The sequence below is a fragment of the Mirounga angustirostris genome, unplaced genomic scaffold (genome assembly GCF_029215605.1).
Source record: "Mirounga angustirostris isolate CCGP_5_RB_7025 unplaced genomic scaffold, mMirAng1.0.hap1 SCAF_4, whole genome shotgun sequence".
NCBI lineage: Eukaryota > Metazoa > Chordata > Mammalia > Carnivora > Phocidae > Mirounga > Mirounga angustirostris.
Window position 1 is genome coordinate 139996597 of NW_026991712.1, and position 25339 is coordinate 140021935.

At 47.5% G+C, this 25339-nt stretch overlaps 1 protein-coding gene across 6 annotated transcripts in view; it reads left to right on the forward strand.

The window, feature by feature from the left end:
* Positions 1–25339, forward strand: part of KANK4 (KN motif and ankyrin repeat domains 4) — a 103682-nt gene that overhangs the window by 55105 nt on the left and 23238 nt on the right. For 4 of the 6 annotated variants that reach the window (XM_064589052.1, XM_064589053.1, XM_064589051.1 and 1 more), the window contains 6 exons: positions 1200–1311; positions 3941–4159; positions 6021–6108; positions 8504–8723; positions 12083–12225; positions 16989–17189. In XM_064589052.1, the coding sequence (XP_064445122.1) occupies positions 1200–1311; positions 3941–4159; positions 6021–6108; positions 8504–8723; positions 12083–12225; positions 16989–17189 (983 nt within the window). Of the gene's footprint in view, positions 1–1199; positions 1312–3940; positions 4160–6020; positions 6109–8503; positions 8724–9180; positions 9269–12082; positions 12226–16988; positions 17190–22185; positions 24099–25339 lie in introns of those variants that run through there. The other 2 variants (XM_045897540.2, XM_045897542.3) reach the window with 2 other exon arrangements.

Here is a 25339-nt window from a genome sequence, read left to right on the forward strand (position 1 = left end):
ATATTTTTCAAAAGGTTCAAGCACCTCCAGGAACCCAGTGGAAGAAACGCCGATCTATGTAACAGTGGAGGCCCTGTGCCCCTACTCTTGTCCGGGCTCTAAGGCTGGGACTGACTGCAGGGCCACCACATATAGCTGGCACAGATAGCACAGGGCACAAAGATGCCAGCCAGGAAGGCACACGGGGGCTGAAATTCAGCCCCCACTCACTTGCCAAGTCTGCAGCACCGTGTCCACCCGGGCGGCGCCCGTTTCTCACTTGCGTAGCATGAAGGCAATGTCTAGGGCAAGACGGGCCCTGGCTGTGCGTGCTCTAATCCTCAGCCTCCCTTCATTGTTTCCTGGGCTCTTGCCTTCCTGTGGTCCCCTCTGGTTCTTGCATTTAGGGGTTCGCTCTAGCCTGGTTTTGAAGGAGCACTGTATTGAGATCTGAAATATTCCACTGAATATTTTCTGTGTGTGCATGTGCGTGTGCGTGTGTGTGTGTAGGAGAGAGACTGAATGCTACATGTGGAAGGCGACCCTTGGGCTGAGCAGCACTTCTCTTGTAACAAGTTACACGCTCCTTTCTGTTGAGTAAAGTGGAACCATATTTTGCTTTGCTCAACGAGCAGTGTGCAAGCCTGCATCCTGCTGCAGATCACGAATGGGCTGCTTTTTTCATTATTTCGGTGCTAATTCCAGTCTTGCCCATTGGAAAATGCCTCCGATACCTTTGAGCACAGCAAAAAAGACGTGCTCTTGCTCACGCGTCTGCCATGCCTACCCCACTTCCCAGGTGTGTCAAGTGGCACGTAAGCCAGGAAAGACCGCGGAGGTGCCCTCGGGCCGACGTGGGTGCGGGAACAGGAGTCGTGTGTATGGGGTTCTGTGCCTGCCCCGCCGTTCACTGAGCAAGTCGGCTAAGACAGGGACAGTGATGGCACTCACGGCTCTTCTGGAAGAGTGCTCCAGGAACTCCACTCTGTCATCCACACACAGAGGGGCTTGTGAACAGGGACAGTTGGGCTGGTGTTGACTAGAAGGCCGGGCCTCCTCAAAGACCTTCACAATATCTGATTTACATGATCTAGATCTCTGTCCCTTTCTACCTCCTCCCATGCCTTCAGCCTGTCTCCCCTCAAAGCAAGAGTCCCGGTTTTGCTGCATTCTGGGACATCCCCAAGATCATTCTAACCTGTGATGTTGTGTCTACCTAGAGATCTCCCCGTCGACCAGCCTTAAATCCATAATGAAAAAGAAAGACTATGGCTTCCGTGCAGGAGGTAATGGGACCAAAAAGAACCTTCAGTTTGTTGGGGTTAACGGTGGGTAAGCATCGCTCATGAAGCCCAGACTGCCCCCCTCCACACTACCTATCCCGCTGTTGTCCTTAGCACTCTCTTTTCCTAGGGGGAAGCATCTGGTTTCCATTTTTCTTCAAGGGAATTAACGGCCCTTGAAAACTCCATCTTGGGTTTGCATGTGTTTGGCTCCTTGCCAGCTGTGGTGGTCTGTTGGATCCTGGGCTTTTAATGTCTCGGCTTTAGTGTCCCTGGGGACAGGGTTCCAGGTGGCTTCTGGGAGTTTGGGGAGCACATGGGCCCTTTACAGAAGACATTTAATCCGAACCATAACAGTGAAAGCAGGACAAACTCTTCATTTCTTCCTTTTACTAACTTCCTGCAAACCAAACCAGCATTTTTTAGGATGAAGAAAAACAACCAAGGTCTATTGACTCAGAACATGAACCAAACCTCATATATTCTAGAGAGTAAATTACTGGATTTATAATATTTTCTAAATCATTCAACAAACATTTATTAAATGCCGACAAATGTGTTAGGTGTCAGGGATAAAAAAAAGTCAAATAAATCCTTGGTCCCTGCCTTTAGCTCATGGTTTGGACAGGGCAGAGATAAGACACCGATCTGCTGAGATGAATTCTAGTAAAGAAGGGAGCATGGGCCCAAAGGAGGGGCACCAGACCCAGCCAGTGGTGGGCCCCGGAGGTCGGAATCCCTGCTAGTTTGGGTCAGACCAGAAGGAAGACACCAGATTTAAACAAGGGTGACGTCACTGTTGCAGGCTCTGTGAGGAAAATGTCAGAAATAATGACATGGGATGTCACAGGAGAGTCACTGTTGCCATTCCCACTGACGTCAGACTCTGTGAACCCAGGAGAAGCAGGTCCTATCTCTCCCCTGCCCCTGGCAGTGCCTGCCCCGTGCCCAAACCTGGAAGTCCATCCATAGCTATTGCTGGCCCCATTGTCTACCATCGACTCCCACCTGTCTTCCCTAAAATGTGCCAAGTGGGGCCCATCGTGGGGCCCTTGCATTTGCTATCTGTCCTTCCTTCTGTCTCCCCACCGCCCTTAAAGTGCCCGTCTCAGATATTCTTCAGTATTTGTCACTTTAGTGCAATGGTTCTCAACCTTGGCCACACCTTGGAAACCCTGAGGGAGCTTTAAACATACCAATGCCTGAGTTTCCCCCCACCCCCAAAAACTCTGGCTTCATTAGGCTGGGGTGCTGTGCAGATACTGGGAATGTATACACCCTCAAGTGATTATAATGTGCAGCCAAGGTGAAAAACTTCTGCTCTAATTAACGTAGGGCCTCCTCCCATTACTCTAGTCCATGGTCCTTTATTATTTTATTCATTGTTCTTATCACTATCTAATTATCTTGTTTACATGTTTGTTTTCTGTTTTTCTCTACTAGAAATAGAAGCTCAGTTAGGACAGGGACTTTGGTATAGCATTTAGAACAGAGTATGGCACACAGTAGGTGCTCAATAAATTTCTGTTGAATGAATGAATGGGCTTCCAGGTGAAGTTTTTATGGAAGCAACTGTAAGAGAAGAACTGCCTGGTAAACATAATATGTCCCCCCTTCTCTTAGTCACAAAAGCAAAAGGTTGTTCCAAGCACGACAGAGGAAGAAATATCTGTGGTTTTTTAAACAAGACAGAATGTGAGCATGCCAAGGAGCAGCCTGGCTCTGCAAATCCAGTGAGCATGGGGGCCTTACATAGGGGCCAGCATCCAGAGAAAGGGCCTAAGGGGGTTCAATGGAAGCTGTGGCCACTGGTCTCCCCTGGTCTCTGTGGCAGTGTTCAATGGCCCCAGAGCCTGAAATCTTCATCTTAACTGCAGGATCCTCTATCGGGGGGTCTCCTGTTGACCATCAGCAGAAGGATCCATAAATCTGCCGGGACTTCCCTCCACCGTCTGTGGTCTGCCACCTCAATGGAGTCACACAAAATTGAACCTAAGGATCACTGCTGGGGAGGGTGGGCCACGAGGCAAGGGGGCCATGCCCTTGCTTTTGCTGTTGCAAGCAGTAGCTGAATAGGCCGCAGCCAGGACACGCAGATGCTGGGTTCAGGCACCCTGACTGTTCGTGTTTCCTATGGAACACTGCTGGGAAGAGACACAGATGGGTCCTCCCATGTCAGGTGTAAGCCTGGCTGGAACAGTGGGGGAGAAAGGGAAGCTTCACAATCACCCAGAGACGTGAAGATCTGTCCGTCAACTCCAAGAATTCAGGGTGGGAGTGGGGGGTGTTTGCCTACATCTGGGCCCCTCTCTAGACAACACGTTAGGACTCCAGAAGCAAATGCTTTTGTGAGAATCTTGGACGGCTTATCTGGATCATCCGAATGCATAGGCCAATTAGGGCATGGGCTATTTGTGTGTTCCCTGCAAACAGCTTAATTATCTTTTCTCCCCAAGTGGTGTCCGGTGTCAGGCCACAGCTCTTGACCACATCTTTCTCTGACATAAGGTTCCTGGGAATCCCCTCCCCCAGGCGTGCAGATACAGAGAATGGAGGATGTGGTTAGCAAGCTGGGGATTATTATCTGAAGCCCTCTGAAGCCCACCTGGTTCTTATTTGTGTTGACCTGGACACCGGGCAGGAAACACAGAACGAGTGACCTTTGTCTCCTTCTCCAGCTACGAGACCACCTCAAGTGAGGAGACCAGCGGTGAGGACAGCTCCCCGGAAGATGTGTCAGACAGTGAGGCCGAGAAGAAATGTGATGGCCCAGAACATAGGCGGGGCAAGGAGGCCCACCCTGCCTGCAAGGCTGGGCTGAGCATCCCCGAGGGCGCCAGCACCACAGGCCAGGAAAGTGGGCCTGGGGAAGAAGTCCCCCATCCCAAGGCTGAGAGGTGAGTCAGATGGGTACAGATGGGGGCACCCGATCTCTGGGAAAGAGCAAGGGCACTACTTCATCCTTTTATTCTAGTCTATTTTTTCATTTGTTCATTCATCTTTCTACCCATTCACCAGTATTTCCGGAGTTTCTGATCTATGCCAGCCACAGACGTGAATCCCTCCTTCGTGGGATATATTGTCGCACACAGAGCTCTGCATGTAAAGCTAACATCGTCCCAGGCCTGGAAATGTGAAGGACTTTACATGTACTATAATCCTTTTAATTATCCTGCAAAGTAGAAATTATTATAATCCCCACTTTACAGATGTGGAAAAGAGGCTTAGAGAAGTTAAGGGACACAGCCGAGTGGGGCTTCTGACCAGGTCTTGTCTGATTCTCACCCACATGCTTTTCTGCCTATCCTGTTGGCCATGTTTTTTTAATATATTTTTTTTAATTTTTATTAACATATAATGTATTATTTGTTTCAGAGGTACAGGTCTGTGATTCATCAGTCTTACACAATTCAGAGCTCACGATAGCACATACCCTCCCCAGTGTCTATCACCCAGCTGCCCCAACCCTCCCACCCCCCACCACTCCAGCAACCCTCAGTTTGTTTCCTGAGATTAAGAGTCTCTTATGGTTTGTCCGCCTCTCTGGTTTCATATTGTTCCGTCCCTTCCCCTGTGGTCCTCTGTCTTGTTTCTCAAACTCCTCATATCAGTGAGCTCATATGATAATTGTCTTTTCCTGTTGGCCATGTTGACATAATCCCATCTTTTAAAGAGGTGTGAGGTCATGTCACGTGATGAAAAGCAGCCCTGTCTTTGAGGCTGGACACACGTGGGTTCAAATCCCATGTCTGCCATCATGTTCCTTTACACAGGCGCCTAAATTGTACTTGCCTCAGATTCCTCATCTGTAGTATGTGGGTAACAGCCACCTGACAGGTTTGATCTGGGGACTGGATGAGAAAAAGTATGTGAAATGCCTAGCACAGTGCCTACCACAGAGCAGGCTCTCAAGAAATAGTAGGGGGGCACGTGGGTGGCTCAGTCAGTTAAGTGTCTGACTCTTGACCTCAGCTCAGGTCTTGACCTCAGGGCCATGAGTTTAAGTGCCACATTGGGCTCCACGCTGGGTGTGGAGGCTACTTAAAAGAAAAAGAAAAAGTAGTAGAAATAAGGATAGTAAGTCCCATTACCAACATTGCCCCCCTCAGCCGGGGGGGAGTGACGAGCAGTGAATGGGGGCTCACTGGTAAGCAGGTCCACAGGGCTGCTCAACATGGCAGCACTGTAGAGACATGCTGAGGGCAGAGCTTCCTGGTGACCAGTGCCATCAAGTCCCACCCCGGGATGGTCTGTCTGCTCTTACACTAACACAGGAAGAGTGCTCAGCACCTAGAGCACCCCAGCTTAACTGAGTTTCATTGTATTGACTCTATTAGCTTGATGGTATTCTTCATGGAAGAATAACCTGAAAAAAATTGCTGGTAGGGATTGGGTTCTCTGGATTTTTCAAGTCACTTAGGCAGGAAATGTTTTATCCAAAGTCAGGAAGACAGCCTTCCCTTTTCCCAGCATGTCAGGAATTGCAGTTAGTCCCGTGGCCCCCAGAATGCTTTGGTGATCTGCTCCCGCCTCCTGAAAACAGCAGGATAAAAAGGGCAATGTGCTTGACTCACTCTTCAGCAGAGTTCAGAGGCCAAGCCTCATTGTCAGGAGGCTGCATTCAGCGGAATGCCCCTTGCCTGGGAAGTGGCCCAGTGTGGGTGCTTCAGCTGCTGAGAATCGAAAGTCAAGCCGGGGGATTACCTTCTTTTATATTAATATGAAAACTGATATAGATATATGTCTTTTTTTCTTTAGATATAAACCCTCAGAAGAATTCCTCAATGCATGCCGGGCATTGAGCCAACATCTGCCAGAAACTGGGGCCACCACCAACCAACTCTTGGTACTGTGATTTTTCACTGTCATGGAAGGATGTCCCTACTGTTTAAGCTGTTAGTTCCAACTGGGTGACTTTGGTCCCTTGCCTGAGGCAGCGGTGTGGATGTGCATGGAATCCCTTTCCTCTGGGTGCCCTCCTTTGCCCAAACTCTGCTGCTGGGGTGATGATGATTATGCTGGGAGACCGGACCTGATGCATATGCATCAGGGAGCAGCCTGGCGCTCAGAGGCACTGCGGAGCGTCATCAGGCATTGCACCTGAAAGTCCAGCATAAAACTCTATGTGGGCTTCAAAACCAAAGCAAACCTTGTGTGGCTTGGGCTCAAAATCACCTCCCAACTGGAGAGAACTACGGGCAGAGTGAGGAGTACGTGGAACGGGAACCAGGGGTTCTAGTCCCAGGACAGCTGCTGGTGAGATACTGAGCAAGTCATTTCACCGCTCAGAGCTTGTTTCCTCATTAATAAAATGAGGGTGGGTGGTGGGCAGCATGGTATTTAATTCTGTAGTCTTTACTATGTTGTTGGTGGTGGGTTTTTTTTAAGATTTTATTCATTTATTTGTCAGAGAGAGAGAGAGAACACAAGCAGGGGGAGCGATAGGCAGAGGGAGAAGCAGGCTCCCCGCTGAGCAAGGAGCCCGATGTGGGACTCGATCCCAGGACCCTGGGATCATGACCCGAGCCAAAGGCAGACGCTTAGCCGACTGAGCCACCCAGGTGTCCCTTTACTCTGTTTTTCGACACGAACCTCTGGGTCAAGAGACCAAAAGCAAAAAAAATACATCTGCTTGCTCCTTTAACACCTTCATGGCCCACAAGGAATTAAACATGTAGCCATTAGGTTTGACTTTTATTCGAGAGATCCTGGCGCAGATCCATATTCCCAAGTCAGGAGAGCCAACTGGTAGGCCCCGACGTGTAAGAGCCTATAAGCATTTTTAAAGCCCATTTTGTTCTCCTTTGCAGGAGGGCCTTAGGGATAAAAAAACGATTAATTCAGCCCAACCCATTTTGATTATTTTATCTTAGCTGATTTCGCAAAACAAAAACAAAAACAACCAGTATGTGATGTGAATGTTGATCGAAACTCCTGTTAAACTTAAATGAATTACAGAATTAAGCTTTATGTTCCTTAATATTAGGATCTTTCTCCAGATTCTCCTGAAGATTCCACATGAAAGGGAGATATTCTGATATATAAAGTGTTTCAGCCACAAAAGATTCCACTGTTTCTGCCTAGAAAAGTGATAGGGGAGGGAAGTCTGGCTGGCTCAGTTGGTAGAGCATGCAACTCGATCTCGAGGTCATGAGTTCAAGCCCCAAGTTGGGCATAGAGTTTACTTAAAAATAAAATTAAAATTAAAAAGAAAAGGAAAGCAATAGAGGATGTGCAAACCTGACACCACACCCATATTAGGATCAAAGTACCCCTTCCCCCACCCCACCTTAGAGACAAAGCAGGTTGTACAAGGGCCTCACTCTATAGAGCCATGGGAGGTTAGGGACCCAGCCCTGTTTCATCCCCATTTTGTAGATGGGACAGGTAAGGTTCAAAAAGACTATATGACTTCGAAGGTCACACAGCTGAGCTGGGACTTAAGCCTGGCCACGTGGGTTTAGTGACTCCAAATCCAGTTCCTTTCCAGAATGAGTGTGAAATCACATCCCCACGCTTTCTCCTCCGCTTCAGATAAATAACTTAAACATGTTCTATTTTAAACATGTAACACATGAGTAACACACAGAGTTGATGTCATTTGCTCTGGAACTCTCCTCATTCATGGTTCCAAAGGAGTTACATACTGCAGATAGTGGGGTCCTGCCAGGGTTGTTAAACCATTTTTTCTGAAGGTTCTAGCAAAGCTTAAAAGCCAAAAATAATTCAAGCACAGCTGTTTGGGTTTTATTTCTAGCATCACTTGGGTATGTTGTTTATCTTAGCCTTCAGCGTGCGTCTTCCCCATTAGTAAAATGTTGTGACTTGCTAGCTATGCCTATTAAGAACACACAAAAGTCCTGGTAGGGTCCGGGCTAAGGTCAATACAGGCTGGCTATATGTGTGTGAAAGACAGGGCCTTGGTTATGCTGTACATACAGGGGTGTGATCGAAACGCACAGTAGATTCAAAGTGTCACCTGGAAAAACGCTTTGTCACTGGTATTGTTTGCTCTCCCAGATCTCTTTCTACCTCACGTGGGGGGCTGTTCGCACAGCTTCCAACCCCCCCCCCCCGCCCCAGCTCTGACCCCTCCAGGAGTAGGTCACGTGGAGTTAGAGGGAGCTGAGGGACAGAGGTGGACGCATCCAAAGCTGACTTCTCCCAGTGGAAGCTAACAGCCCAGCTGGAGCTCCCCAGGCCAGGTGACCTCCTGGATTTGGAATCTGTTGGTATTTCAGAGGCAGAGCTTGAACACCCTCCGTCAAGAGTGGTTCCGCGTCTCCAGCCGGAAGTCGTCGAGCCCTGCTGTGGTGGCTGCCTACCTCCGAGGGGTCCGGCCCCACTCCCCACACTTCCTGCAGCTGCTGGTGAACTTGGCTGATGGCAATGGGAACACGGCCCTTCACTATAGCGTGTCCCACTCCAACTTCTCTGTGGTGAAGCTGCTGCTGGAGACAGGTCAGAAATGGTTGCGTCTGCTCAGTCTGGGTTCCTCCTTGAAGGGCCATTTTGGTACCCACTTCCTTCCAGCATGAGATTCTTCACTGTCCTGAGCTCCTGCTGTATTCTAGAACTGGACTAAACCACCATGCCTTTATTATGGCACTTATTCTTCACAGCACCCTTGTGATGGAGGTGTCATTATCCTCATGTTGCTGTGTGGGACAACATCATGCAGCCTAGGAGTGACAGTGTGGACAGATGGGTGATGGGGCTGGCTGAAGGTGTGTCCAGGCCCAATGGCATCTGTGAGTTTAGGAAGGTTGTATGAGGGATATCTAGGAGGGTACCAATAAGAGATATAAAACCCCAAATGATCTCTATGGGTTAGGCCCTCTGCTGAGCACTTGGCATATGAGATCTTGTTTAATCCTCAAAACTCCTGTTAATTGGGATGATTATCCCTGTTTTGTAGATGATGAAAGTGATGCTCAGAAAAGTCAACAGACTTTTGTGTGATCCTGAGAGCGCGCAATGACTCCATGTGTTGCTGGGGTTTAAAGGTGATACCATTGGTTTGTTCTTCTCATTCCTGGCATCCAGGAATTGGGGCACATGCTAGATCCGTAACCCTTACTTAGGAGGCCGGAGGAGGCGTTTAAGTGAGCATCAGGAAGTCTGAATTCCAGATCCAACAGCTTTCCCCCAACTTGGATCTTACCCACCCTTGCTTAAATGCCTCCCACAGCTTTCCATTGCTCTAAGAATGAAAGGCAGCTTCCTCAGCCTGGCCTTCAGGAATCCCGGATGGCCTGGCTCCCACCTGCATTTGCTACCTCAATCATCACCATGCATCCTCCTTCCATCCACTCCAGTTACATGGCCTCCAACTCACCAAGTTCATTCCCTCCGTAGGACTGCTGCATTCTCTTTCTATCTGAATCCTTCTCCCTGAAGCCCTTCTCAGTCCTGGCTCCTTCTCATCATTCCAGTTCTCCAAAATTCTGTTAAGCAGTATTGAGGGCTTTTTACCTGAATGGAAAGGTGATGTACCTAATGACAGCCTAAAATTCTTTCTGCTTTCCACACCATCAGAGGAAGATAAAGTCACAACTCTAACATTGAGCCAATTGCACTAGATTTCAGTTCTTCATGGATTCATGGACACCATAAAAGGGGTAGCTCAGTTGAGAAAGGCACATAATTAAATGGAACATACCTCTGTGTTCTGGGCATGCAGAGCCTCATCTTGAAGAGCTTGGACTTGAAGCCGGTTAGAAGTCCTCCTGGTGGGCCAGGCCAGGCCAGAGAACAGACAACCTAAGCTTTGGTTGTTATACATTTCTGCTGGTGTCAACTGGGAATACATTCGGTTCTCCTCAACCCTAAAGTGATCTGGAAGCTTTCTGTTTATCATACTGATACAGCTAAAATAGCCATAAGCATAAAGTATAAAGGGGAGCTGGAGAATGGGCTGAAGGTACCATTACTTTCCTTCACTGTAGAAGGCCTGTTGAGGAGGGCATATTGGTCACACTCTGAAACCTAGGCACGCAGTTGTGAGGCATCCAGAAAGCACATTACAGACTATAAGGGGCTACACAGAAGTGACTCTTCATGATTGAGTATAGAGCCAACAGGTGCACCTCTGCCACCTTAGTCCTTGGTGATGCACCTTCATTTTGCCAGAACGCCACTACAGAGGAGAAAGCTTGCGGAATTGGAGCATGCTCAGTCAAGAGCCTTTCCCCTCGCCCCCAGGGACGGTTGGCTCACTCCCTGGTGGCTGCTCAGAAGCATCTGCTGTGAAAGTCCTGGGTCCTCAGCCCCTTTTCTGAGCCCCTGGGGAGGAGTCAGTCCTTACTCTACTGAGTTATAAGTCATGTTTCTGAAGAGACTAAAGAGAACTGTAACCTGAGGACTGTTTACACCTCTTAAAAGCAAACATCAAATAGTCATGAGAATAAAAAGGCAATGCAGATATTCCCATCTTTCTCAGGGCAGAGCTGTGAGGCAATGCATAGGGTTATATTTAGCTTTCATAGCCCAGCTGGTCATGACAGTGGTCAGAATGATTTTTTTGTATACAATGGCATCCTGACATCACAATGGCACATTTCTGAAAAATTCCCCCCATAGGTGTGGGGGAACTGTCAAACCAATATTGGTTTTTTACCCAAGAACAGAACTCATAAGTAGCCCAGACATTTTTTCATAAAAAAACAGATTTGTTACAATGAATACCTAAGTTTTCATGAGCAAGTAGCAAGGCTATAAAAACAAGAATACTATTCTGGACAATAATAGTGAAATAGTTAATGCTTATTGAGTGTTTGTTATGTGCTAGGTGCAGTTCTAAGTGCTTTCAATATATTAACTCATTAAATTTTACAGTAACCCCACAGGTTCTATTATCACAGTAACCCCATAGGTTCTATTATTCTCCCCATTTTACAGAGGAAACGCTAAGAAAGGCTAAATGACTTGATCTACTGAGATAGTTTTTTATTGTCCAAAAGAGATACATAGGTTTTTCAGATAAGCAACAGTATGGGGAAGATTTTGTTTACCTCATGGTACCGCCCTTATGGGGTGGGATCGTTTATACAAGAGATAACAGGCTGATGATCTCCTATGTCGCCTTTGGTGGAGAGGGATATGAATGCATATCCCCAGGGTTACAAAGCAGACATTTATTCTGAGTTCTCAACTAATACTTCATCTTAAAAATATGCTATTTTTCACTCTACTGTGAAATGTATTATTAATATAAACATGCATGGAGGCTTTTTTTCTCCCTCCATTTTTCAAACGAAATAGTTATTCCTGGAAGACTTCCTATGTTTATCCTGTGGCATTTTTCAGGCCCCCTGGTACACTGCCCAACATATCACTCGGCCTTTGGGAAAGACCTGAAGACTCAGCCGTCAGCTTAAGAGTTACACACAACATAGAGTAAAATCTAAAATGCACAGCTCTGGGTGCTGTGTGGCTGGATGAGTGATGGGCTCTAGAGCCAGACAGACCTGCGTCCTGGTCTCATTTCACCTTTACTTGGGCAGTTGATGAAGCTTCAATGACCATCAGTGTCTAGAACACTGCTTTAGGAAATAATCATGATCATTGTACCCCTTGGCCATCTCTGGACCTACTACCATGGACCTTTCTTGCTGGGTAGCCTCAGAAAACTTGTAAAGAAAACTAGTTCACTTTTAAAGGCCTCTACAAATGTAAACACTGACTCCACCACTGGGAAAAGACTGTTCTGTACCATGGCCTTTTAACCAGCAGGCAGTTGGCAGATGTTGATCAGGCTAAGCAGAAACTCACTTATGCTCCCTTGTGAGCTAGTCCAATGCCCAGTGCTCCTCTTGCAGGTGTCTGCAACGTGGACCATCCGAACCGAGCTGGCTATACTGCCGTGATGATCACTCCCTTGGCTTCTGCAGAGACCGACGAAGACATGGCTGTTGTCTGGAAACTCTTAAGAGAAGGAAACGTGAACATCCAAGCTACTCAGGTAGGAGGTGTGAACATGATCCCCTCTTTTTTTTTTTTTAAAGATTTTATTTATTTATTTGACAGAGAGAGACACAGCGAGAGAGGGAACACAAGCAGGGGGAGTGGGAGAGGGAGAAGCAGGCTCCCCGCAAAGCAGGGAGCCCGATGCGGGACTCGATCCCAGGACCCTGGGATCATGACCTGAGCTGAAGGCAGTCGCTTAACCAACTGAGCCACCCAGGCGCCCAACATGATCCCCTCTTTAATAAATATGGGTACCTCTCAGTTTTATTCTGCCAGTGGGGTGAGAAATTCCACAGAGATCCATGTAGAGTTTTTAACCCAAGAAGGCTGGGCCCTCCAAATGGCATCTGTCCAAAGCCTATACATTTGGTCTCCTCAAAAGCTTCTGAGATCCAGACAGGCTAGGATGGAGGTCAGTGAGCTTGTCATCTATGTCCTGGTCCACAACTGGGCAAAGTCCACCTGGATCTGACTTTTGAACGAAGTGATCCCACAGTTAGCACCAGCAGGAGAAGGCATGAAAAGGCTGAAAGCATTTGCTAGTTGGTTGCATAGGAAGCCCCTGCAGGTGACCCACCTCAATCATGAATTAGAAAACAGTTCAGAGGGTTGGCATGTCTCTGTTCAGCTTCCAGGCCCCTCTACTTGACAGCACAGAGTAGGGGTCTGGTCCTTAGCCAGTAGGGCTTTGCATTAGACAAGGCTCCATAGAGAACGAGGGGAACTCTTCAAAAGACCACATACCCATCTTTGACCAATATGAGAACAACAGGGTGCATGCAACTCTCCTTCCCCGCCCACCTCCCCAGAGTGATCAGAGAGGTAGCCTAACTATCAAGAACTGTGAAGGGTGTGAGATTGTACTCTACCTTAATGTTAACAAGTTGGCATGCTACAGTGTCATGGATGCTGGTAGAAGACATGAAACTCCTGTGCCAGAGACAAAGGACAGTGTATTATTCACAGCAAGAAGAGTAGTCAGAGCATTGGTATTTATACCAGTTCTCTGAGCCCCAATTCCCAATTCCCATAGGGCAGTGTGAGGATGGCCAGATCCCTTTGCATAGAGTGGGTTATATTACTGGAGAGGAACCTTGAGTGTAGGGAACCTGAATCTTTTATACTGGATAGTGAGTATGTCTGCCCTCTGTTTTGGAGAAGATACTATCTCTCTCTTCCAAGGCTGTTCACTGTACCAGCATCTTTAAAAAGACTGTCTAAATTATCATGATTTCATTCATATGTGGAATTTAAGAAATAAAAGAGAGGATCATTGAGGAAGGGAGGGAAACTAAAACAAGACGAAAACAGAGAGGGAGACAAACCGTAAGAGACTCCTAATCATAGGAAAGAAACTGAGGGTTGTGGAGGGGAAGGGGGTGGGGGGATGGGGTAACTGGGTGATGGGCATTAAGGAGGTCATGTGATGTAATGAGTACTGGGTGTTATAAAAGACTTATGAATCACTGACCTCTACCTCTGAAACTAATAATACACTGTATGTTAATTAATTGAATTTAAATAAATTTTTTAAAACCCCAAAAATACAAAATAAAAAGACCATCTAGAACAACAAGGCAGAAAATGCCTCACTCACTCACAAGATGTGGAAAAAACTAAGACCCATAAAAAAGTGCCTCCCAACAATATATTTAACTCCCCTGTCCGCCCCCGACAAAGTGACTGCAGATGGTAGCCTACCCAGATAGAGTCACTTTGCACACTCCATCTAATAGCAATCCTACTGGTGGCAAGAAACAGACACTTGTAGATTACTTTCTGTTTTTCAAAGTATTTTCACCTAGAGCTCCTACACCATTGGATTTAATAAGGCTGTTTTCATTTTAAATGTTTCCCAAAAACATGTTAATTTTTCTTCTAAATTGGTCCTCTATTTTTTTAAATTTTAAGATTTTATTTATTTATTTGACACAGAGAGAGAGAGAGAGCACAAGCAGGGTGAGCGGCAGGCAGAGGGAGAGGGAGAAGCAGGCTCCCCGCTGAGCAGGGAGCCCGATGCGGGGCTCGATCCCAGGACCCTGGGATCATGACTTGAGCTGAAGGCAGATCCTTAACCGACTGAGCCACGCAGGCACCCCTCTAAATTGGTCCTCTCGCAAGAAGGGATGGTCACCAAAATAAAAATCAATGCCCCCCCTTTTTAGAGGGGGGTGGGGTGCAGTAGAGGGAGACGGAAGGACTCTCAAGCAGGCTCCACGCCCAGTGCAGAGCCTGATGTGGGGCTTGATCTCACAAACCTGAGATCATGACCTGAGCAGAAATCAAGAGTTGGATGCTTAACGGACTGGGCCGTTTTTTTATAGAGGAGAAAGTGATGCTTTAGGAGGGTAAGGGGCTCATCCCAGGTTGTTAAAGGAGGGCGGGAATTCATAGCTGCTACTGCTCCCTTCCAGCTCCCTCCAGGGCTTCTCCATAGAGGAGAGCAGTAGGGATCAGGTCAGTAAGAGTGAGTTGGGAGCCTGGGAGTCTCCTAGGCTAAGCTGTTTCTTTCTTTTTGTATCTCCAGGATCAGCACAGTGCCTGGCATATAGCAGCAGTTTATAAGTATCAGTGAATTAAATTGTATAGAATTGGACAAAGAGGGAGGTGAGGATGACAGGAGAAGTCAGGCAGGGGGGCAGACAAGAAGACGATCTACATATGTCATCTGGCTTTCAATGGAAATCTCATGGTCTGGTTAGTCCAGTGAAGAAAGAACCATTACGGGGCAACTGGGTGGCTCAGTCAGTTAGGCGTCTGCCTTCAGCTCAGGTCATGATCCCAGGGTACTGGGATTGAGTCCCACGTTGGGTTCCCAGTTCAGCAGAGAGTCTGCTTCTCCCTCTGCCTCTGCCCTGCTTATGCTCTCTCTCTCAAATGAATAAATAAAATCGGAAGGGAGGGAGGAAGGAAGGAAGAACCATTACTTCAGGGCTGAATATAAGCAACCCAAAAGGCAAACAGTCTTCTCTGGACAGATTTGTCTGGGTTCTAGAGAAATGGAGAACCAGGACACCAAAGAATACATTCCCACATACTGAGCATTTGTCATACATTACCTCCCATGCTCCTAACAACAATAATAGCTAACATATGCAGAGCACCTGTTAAGCACTCCGGTCTCACAACAACCCCATAAGGCAGGTAACTTTGTTAAGCATTCCCATTTTACCAGATCAGGAAAAGTCATTGAGAGGTTAATTTGTCCAGATTCACACAGATAATAAGCAGCACAGCCAGGATTTTCCTATTGCAAACCCCCTTTCTTTTTTCTAAGCCCCAGCATTCTGGGCAGGGAAGCATAATTCATCAGTGACTGCAGATTGGCCCTTAATCAGTGAACAAACACATCAGCAAACATGTCCTCAGCACTTCTTACGTGTAAGACACAGCACTCAGAACTGCAGGGGACCTGAAAGGACAGAAAACAGAAAGGTTGCCTCATTCTCACAACTTTAAAAAAGGCTGATGTCCAGTGAGAGAGACAAGCCCGACCTCCCTGGAACCCAGGAGGACCATGAGGGCAAAATATAATCAAGTTGTGTAAGAGGACCATGGTTATAAAGGAAAATCTATGAGAAATAATGCCCAATTTGTAATCAGAAAAATCACTACTGGTGTGCCTGGGTGGCTCAGTCGTTAAGCATCTGTCTTCTGCTCAGGTCATGATCCCAGGGTCCTGGGATCAAGCCCCGCACTGCACTCCCTGCTCAGGAGGGAGCCTGCTTCTCCCTCTCTCACTCCCCCTGCTTGTGTTCCCTCTCTCGCTGTGTTTCTCTCTGTGTCAAATAAATAAATAAAATCTTTAAAAAAAAAAAAAAGAAAAATTGCTACCACACATTGTTATATTTACATCCTTTATGTCACTTAATTCCCACAAAAGCCCTGTGAGGTACATGGGACAGGTCATTATCATATTAATTTTTAAGAAAAGAAAAAAAACCAAGATTCAGGGAATACGAGGGATGGGGCCAGGGTCACGCACTAAGAAACAGAAGATCCAGGGCTTGGGCTCACTTTCTGACTCTGAGCCATTGCCATGTGCGCTAATGATTACAGGGATGTCACAAAGGGTCAATGGCGGGGCACCTGGTTGGCTCAGTCCAAAGAGAATGAGACTCTTGATCTCGGGTTCGTGAGTTTGAGCCCCAAGTGGGGTGACAACATTACTTAAATAAATAAAAAACTTTAAAAAAAATTGTCTGTGACTATGGATTAGAAATGACCACAGGACCATGCAGGCAGAGATCTTATCAAGACAGAGAGGGTTCTGGGTATCACTGAACTGAAAATACCAGGGGTGTTCTGAGCAGACGAAGGCTTCCTGGAGGAAGTTAGGCTGGGGCAGGCCATAGGAAGCCATGGTGGGGAAGCATTCAACCCTTCCTTTACTCCATCATTCCACATTTACCAGCATGTACTCAGTGCCAGGCACTGGGGGGACAGAGATGAAATGAAAAAGACTTAGTCCCTGCCATCAGAAATTTCACAGTCCACGAGAGAGACTGACAGGTTGCAATACCAAGTGGTAAGTTCTATGTTACGATCCCGTGCCGGAGGGGTTCGTAGAGGGCTTTAGAGAGGATGTGGCATTTGATCAGTGTTTGGGAAAAGCAGAAGTTTGCTGGGTGGAGAAGGATGGGTCCAACCCCAGCAGCAGGAGATTCAGATCAACAGTCATTTTCTGGCAAAGTCTTGCCCAAGTGTCCCCGGGCTGGAGAGGGGATCCTCACCACACCCCTGTGCTCTGTGTGGCAGGGGGGCCAGACCGCGCTGATGCTGGGAGTCAGCCACGACCGGGAGGACATGGTCCAGGCGCTGCTGAGCTGCCAGGCAGATGTGAACCTGCAGGACCACGAGGGATCCTCAGCCCTCATGCTGGCCTGTCACCATGGCAACGCCGACATGGTGCGCCTGCTCCTGGCACACCCCGCCTGCGACAGCACCCTGACTGACAAGGTGAGACTTCCAGGCAATTAACAAGTAAGTGTTTCACTTCCCTTCCTGAAAAGTGCCTGGCCAGCCAGCAGAATTCCAGGGACCACGTGACCCTGGGATCATGACCTGAGCCAAAGGCAGACGCTTAATCGACTGAGCCACCTAGGTGCCCCTGGACACATGCTTCTTAAATAAGTGTCTCTGTCAGTTGATGGTGATGACAGTGAGGATGGTGGCCAGCATGGACCCAGTGCTTGCTCAGCGCGGGGCACTGCATGAAGCACAGACTGCGGACCTCGTCATTAAAACCCTACAACAGCTTTATGAGGTTGTCTCTGTGGATGCCACCCGTGTGCTCAGAAGGAAACAGAATCACCTCATGGTTATGTAACATACCCCCATCACACAGCTGGTGCAGGCTAGCTCCATCGAATTCCTCAGAGTACTCTCAGGAGCCAGACCCTTTCCATGCATTAGCTCCTAATCCTCTCGATAATCTAGTGATGTAGACACTTCCATCCCCATTTTTACTGATAAGGAAACAGAGACCTAGAGAGTTTATGTAGCTGTCCTCAGGTCACAAGCTGCTGGTTCTCAGAGCAAGGACGCAAGCCCAGGTTTGACTTCAGTGGCACTATAATGTAATGCTTTAAACACACTTCCCTGTACTTTCTTAACATCCACAGTTTGCAGGGGAAAAAGGCCCAGAGAGGGGGAAGAGTCCCCTCCCTGCCCAAGGGGAGACCCTCTCACCGGGCCATATCTGAACCACCCGAGATTGTTCCATCACTGATTCAAGCTGCTGGGTCCCTCACATCACACCCGGGCAGCACACACCCTGGTCCAGCAATCTTCAGTGCCTGTGAACCCCAACTCCGCCCAAAGCCATTTCTGAGATAGAGAGCACAGACCCTCTGGAAATGCATGTGGGAACAGTGGTGGGTTGCTGGAAAAAAGAGCCTCCTGTTGCAAACATTATACAGTCAGACAAAGGATCTGTGTTCATGAACTCGCTGCAGGATTGTCCCGGGGCAGAAAGAGGCAGCCCCACCCTCCTTTCTGGAACAGGCCCAGGGTCCTCCTAGGAGGGACTACTGCCCCAGGGAAGCCTGAAAGGGCAGGCCTGTGGGACAGGGGGCACATCCCTGGTCAGCTGGGATACTCAGGCGGTCTCCTGGACGCCTCTGTCCAGATCTGTCACAAGTTGAGAGAGAGGTCAGTGACTGCTTCCTGGAGGTGGAGGAAGAGCGCAGTGAGGGCTCTCTTGTAAGCTGGACAAATCGAGTGATTGCTAGAAGCATGGGCTTTAGACACTCATTAGTTTGAAACTGGGTTTAGTAACTGTGTGACTTCAGGCAGGTCATCTAACCCTCTTAGCCCCTGTAAATGGGGAGAGTCGTAGACCGTACCTAAATATGGTAGTATTTGTGAAACACGTATTTGACATCGAGCAGATGCTCAGTTGATGGTAACAGTTATTGTCATGAATAGGTGAGCAGAGACAGCTAATCAGAAGCAACCAGCACAAGAATGAGTAGGGGCCTTGGCGTTTGCAGGCAGTGTCTGGAGGGACTAGGAGGATGAAGGTCTGGAATTAGGGGAGCAAGTCAGACAAGAATAGCCACCAAAGGGAGAAATGGCTCTCACTGAGGGGTGATTCTGCCCTCTGGGGGAGATTCAACAATGTCTGGAGACATTTTATTTGCTGTATTGGGGGAGGAGGGGAGGCGGGGATGCTGCTAAACATCCTAACGATAAAGAACTACAGATCATCTGGCCCAATACATCAATAGCTGTGGAACTCTGGCATGAGTGAGTGCTGAAGTCCAGGCAGGATTGGACCACTGTCCCAATCAGTGCTGGATCAGGAAGAGCCTGACCAGGGTTGAGGACCAGGGCAGGGCCAGAATCCTGGGAGGGAGGAACTGGACAGCTACCCAGATGGTGGCCAAAGCCCATTGTAGTGGAAGGTGAGAGGGTTAGGGGATGCTCGGCGAGTACGGGGTGCCCAGGAAGTGCTAGCAGCAGGCCCACAGAGGGTTCTAGACCCTACTAATGGCCCACTCACCTGCTGCCTGCTTGGGTGAGGGCTGAGTCAGGATTCACACCTCAATTTCCCAAAGGTAACTTGCATGAGACATTTCAGAGGGACCAGGGAACTGCCGACGGAGGCCATACTGAGCACCAAGCCCTGTTACTCCAGCTTTACCCTGAGGGTAGGGTCCAGCCCTTACCATGGCCACCCTGTCGTTTCAATGTGCGCCTTCCCTATGGAGACTTAGACGCGGTTTCGATGACTTGATAATTTCTTGGAAAACTGAGTGAGAATTCTGTACTGAACTAGGTTTATCTCATCCTACCAATATTTACAGGTTGATATAAATGTGGAACCCCCAGAACAGCCAGTAAGGCACTTTCTCCAGGTTTGGAAGTTAATTTGAGAAATCAGTTACCCAGCCTCTGGGGGGCTGCCCGAGAGATGAGGAAGAGGAAGTGGTGGGGACAGCTCTCTGGGCTCTGAGGCTCACACTTTGAAGGGCTTATTTCGGCAATGCCTCCAAAGTACCCATCAAACTGAAAGCTTCCTAAGGCAGAGACTATGCCTTGCTCCTTTTTGCCTGATACATTGTAGGTTCTTGTCATATTGAAAGACAGCCCGACTACTACACACACACACACACACACACACACACACACGCACACACCACACAGGTGTGCTGGCTGCCTGAGCCCCTCCCATCTCTTCAGTCTTCAGTGTTCCCAGCTGGGACTGGCCAGGTGGGGTTCCCACTGGAACCATGCACTGTCGCCTTGTTCCCAGGACTCTGGCAAGGGCATTTGAGGGATACACCCTCCCCAGGTCTGCAGGTGAGAAGCCCACAGATGCAGGCTGTCACCTCCCAGTGGCCCTGTTCAAAGATGTATGTGTCCCCTAGGACTGGCCCATGGCTCTTTCCCATAATCATAGTAATCACACCATCTCCACCTCATAGAGCCTCAGGGTTGACAAAGCACAGCAATGGAAACCAGAGTACAGGGGGACAGGCCTACCAAAACCCAAGCCTCTCTCTTCCATCGAAACTCTGCAGGCTGCTTTTAGAAGACTCCTCTGCTTAAGGTCTTTGCTTGATTCCAACCTAGGAGAGTACTCCTTAGCAGTGCCTTTGCTCAGGTTCATCATCAGCTTGAAATGAATACCTCTTTGTTATCATCCAGCGTTCCCTCTGTCAATGCTCACTGGGTGCCGACCAAAGGGCAGGCACTGGGCCAGGTACTGGGATGTTCTTGCTGGGCTGGCAGCCACAGGCCAGATCTCGCGTCTGACCTCATGGAGACCTTAATTTATCAAACAGCTCCACAGATACCAACTTAAAAATGGTGGTGAAAGGAAGGTACAGAGAGTCATGAGGCATTTTCAGGAAAAGAAACTCTTATGTTTGATGAAGCCATGCACATCCTTCGGGGTCCTACTGAAACACCACTTCCTTCCTCTGCTCCCTGCACCCCAACACACACACACACACAGCACCATCCTCTCCCCTGAGCTCACTCGGTTTCTATTCTGGTATGTCTGGCTCTGTGCCATGCATTATAGTGATTGACAAGTGTGTGGAGCCCCGAGGGCAGCTGGACTCCATCCTTGTGAGACTGAAGAGCTCTAAGCTGCGTGTGAACACCCCCCACCTGCTTCCGTGGATTCTCACATTTCAGGAAGTAATTCCACTCATATACAATAGGGCAGAGAACAATCCAATGGGGTCTTGGGTGCCCCCCAACATATTAAATCCATGAATAGTTATGAAGCAGAATATAAAAATATTCACACTCCCTGGGCTACAGAAGGGTCACATCGGGTTTTGCCTCCAAATGAGTTACCAAAGAAGTAGTTTTGAAGCTGTGGGATTTCAGAATTCTAGAATGGGACTGAAGAGACCATGGCTGCCATCACAGAGCTCAGCGTCTACTGCGTTGAGTCAGCCTTCCCCCTCACTCTTTTTTTTAAAGATTTTATTATTTATTTATTTGACGGAGAGAGAGAGAGAGAGCACATAAGCAGGGGAACAGCAGAGGGAGAGGGAGAAGCAGACTCCCCTCCGAGTAGGGAGCCCAATGTGGGGCTCAATCCCAGGACCTTGAGATCATGACCTGAGCCAAAGGTAGATGCTTAACGACTGAGCCACCCAGGCGCCCCTCCCCCTCACTCTTTATAGAGAATGGCCTGTGTTGTTGGCTGAGAGCCCCTCTGAATACCTCTTCTTTAGACAGTGGGCCTGGCAGCTCCCCGCACAATGTAAAAAGCACCGTGGCATCCTGCATCAGGTGTAAAAATGTGCATGTCCTTCTATGCTGTAGACCCACTTCTCAGAGTTGGTCCTTAGGAAATAACTAGAAAGGGGGAAATGCTTTCTGCACTAAATCTGTGATGGTGCAGACCTGGAAACAACCTAAGTCTCCAATAGAAGAGAAAGAGTTCAGTAAGTTATGGAATATTACACAGCCAATAAGAAAAAATTATATGTTATGATGACTGTGCAAGAACAAGGAAAAATCTTCTAGTACGCCACGATACGTTAAAAATAAAAGCAGGTTCAAAACTGATATGTACTATCACTCCTCTTTTTAAAAACCAACAACAAATTTGCACAAGAGAAAAGACTAGAGGGAAATACACCAAAATGCTAACTTTCATGAAGATCTGGGTAATGGAAAAATGGAAGAGTTATTTTTTTCCTCTGTTTTCCGGTTAAAAAAAAAAGTATTAAAAACCATGTGGGAAAAACCAACCAACCATGTGACACTTATTTCCATCGCACAGATTTCCCAGAAGTGACTGCTGTTTCCATGGAAGGCGACCCATTTTTCATGATCCTCATGCCATTCCAATCTCCCCCTCTCCTAGGGTCTCTGGATGCTTGGAATAGACTTTGATGCCCCATGCCTACTTCCAACTCACCCTTCTCTAGGGCAGGAGGCAGACAGGTTAAAATCTGTTTCTCTTTTTCTCTCTTCCCTGTAGGCTGGCCGAACAGCTCTGTCCATCGTTCTGAAATCACCCGCCCATGTGGAAATTGCAGGGCTTCTGCAGGCCCACGCAGAGCAGGGCAGGTCCCTGGGGCCCTAGGGGCTAAGGAAGAACTGGCAGCTGGAAACAAAAGACTCCTTCTCTGGACTCCTTAGCCCTTGGAGAGGGCATGGGTCACAGCCAGAGGGCCACCATTCAAGAGAAGAAACTATGTCAAATATGCACATACATTCCTGTTATATAATTCTGCTCATTAGAACGCTTTGTAGTTTTTGCCTTAGGTCAAGCCCCAAAACTACGCAGGCTGCAGAGCAGGGTATAAGGTGCAGGGTGCACCCGTGTTGTCTAAAAAAATCCCAAACATCTTCAGCCTTGAATTCCTCATGACTCTATTCTTTGTCGCACTGTGTAGCAAGCGCATAGGCAGGAGCACATTAGCCAAGCAATACTTTTTACATGGAATTTTAAAGTGCACCACCTTTTTGTTTTGTAATCAGTTACATGAATATGTCCCATTGAATATGCATGTCTGGAGAGGATTGGGCAGAGGTGGGGGGGTGGGAGGAGGTGGATTTAAGCAGCCACCCTGGCAATCATTATCTAGAGGACCCTCAGAGAATCACCACATAGACAGCTGAAACTGAACAAACCACATACTTTAAGCGGGTTTGTTTAGCTCAGGTTGACAGAGAAATCCTAAATTCGGGCAAAGTAGGAAGAGCCTATGGGTATCAATACCAGATACAGAGTCTTGACCATTTCTGAGTCATTAAGTGGCTCCAGTTTGTGCCAGGGAAATTGGAATTAATTAGGAACTCCAATCAAGTAAAGCACACCACGTGTATTTGGGCAGAGTCCAGTTACATCAGCTCTTCTGAATCTATGAAAGAAACCAGTAGGAGCGAGCATCCTACTGGGGAAAGGTTGCTGTCATCCAGAAGCCACCACATTTCCTCTGCAGTCATATCCATGGCCTCATGGGAATCCTGGCTCCTTTCCCCACAGAGCCCTTGTGTGAACTCTGAGCCCCCAAGAGCCTTGGAGGCTTCTGGGGCTCCTGGTTGCAGAACCTGTCAACCTGGGCTATGGCAGGAGTGTGGGGGCTGCGCAGGGCAGGGTCCCCCTCGCCTGACTGCTCTCTCTGCTGGACAGTTCTTTCTTAAACTTCCATAATCCCAGGGGCCCACGTGTGCATGGCTTCTATTCAGTAACTCACACAGTGTTATCTATTAATTTGTTCTTAAAGTCTCTTATGCAAAAAAATCCTCCTTATATAAAAAGAAAGACATCAAAGTTTGGTGAGCCTTGCACTAGAACCTCAAAAGCTTGAGTTCTCATTTTGACTTATATGCCAATTTGCTTGGTGCCCCTTGGGTGAGTCACAAAATCTCCTTGGGCCCTGGTTTCATCATCTCTAAGAAAGGAAATCATTATACAACTTACCTCCTAGGGGTGTTGTACAAGGAACAGCTGAACGGAAGTTTTGGAATCCAATTTGTAACCCATAAGGACTACAGAAATGGCGCAGCAAACTTCTGTACGCTGCTGGGATTCATGAGAGATTCAAAGTCCCAGAGCAGGACACTGACATGTGACAGTGTTGCTCAGAGGTAGAGAGAATGGAGCGAATAATGAGCTAAAAATATTTTAAGTGGGTTTATTTTGACCTCAAGGCACACTTTAAGAGCAAAAACCCACTTTAAAAAATGTTCTAGCCCAGTGCTTCTCAAACTTTGATATGCATCCAATCACCTGTAGATCTCATTAGAATGTAGTAGGTCTGACAGGAAGGCACCTGAGATTCTAACCAGTTCTCAGGGGATGCTGATGCTCCTGGGCCACACCACACTTGGAATAGCAAGGCTCTGGCCTGGCCTGACTGTTTATATTAAAATGCTGCCTCTCAATCTTTTGTCTCGAAGTTGTTGGAATTTGCATTGTGGGTCTTATTTGTGCATTCTTGGAATTTGCATTGTAGATCTTATTTGTATCAAAGTTCTGCAGACAGCTGTAGGGGGTCTGTGTCCTATGTTGCCAATTTAGAGTCTATTTTTGTATCTCATGTTAGGATGGCCACTTTCATTTGGGTCAATTATCTTTTAATGATCTTGAGTCCAGCTATCAAAACAGCTTATTTTTTTTTAAGATTTTATTTATTTATTTGACAGAAAGACACAGAGAGAGAGGGAACACAAGTAGGGGGAGTGTCAGAGGGAGAGGGAGAAGCAGGCTTCCCGTGGAGCAGGGAGCCCGATGCGGGGCTCCATCCCAGGACCCTGGGATCATGACCTGAGCTGAAGGCAGACGCTTAACGGCTGAGCCACCCAGGCACCCCTCAAAAACAGCTTATTTACCAGAGAAGACAAACTGGTTTGCCTAGGGTTTGAGGCCACTGAGTCACTATCAAAAGGCTTTGTCCATCCTTTCTCAGATTTTTAGTATGTTTCTTTTCATCTTGACTTTGGAATGTGAACACATGATCTCCCTCCTTATAACTATTCCATTCTGTTGGAATGTCTGAGCCCAGAACATGGTGAGACTGAACAAGCATAGCCTGTCACCCTGTTACTGTCTCTCCAGTATTCATTCAACAAACATCTACTGACACCAGCCAGGTGCCTGACACTGTTCCTTGTGCTGGCTTTTATTTATGTATTTACTTATTTTAGTCATTTCAACTTTATAATTTTTTAAGATTTTATTTATTTATTTATTTGAGAGAGGGGTGGTGGGGAGAGGGAACAGAGGGAGAAGGACCAGTAGACTCCATGTTGAATGCAGAGCCCAACACAGGGCTCGACCCCAGGACCCCAAAATCATGACCTGAGCCGAAACCAAGAATCAGATGCTTAACGGACTGAGCCACCCAGGGGCCTCTCAACTTTAATATTTTTTTGTTACTCAAGTATGACTGACATACAATGTTCTATTAGTTTCAGGCATACAGTATATTAATTCTATACATTACTCGATGTTCACCATAGTAAGTGTAGTCACCATTTGTTACCATACGACATTACAATATTACTGACCATATTCCCTATGCTGTAATTTCTATCTCCCTGACTTATTTATTTTATCACTATAAGTTTATACCTCTTAATTCCCTTCATCTGATTTGCCCCTCCCTTTTTTTCCAAGGTTTTAT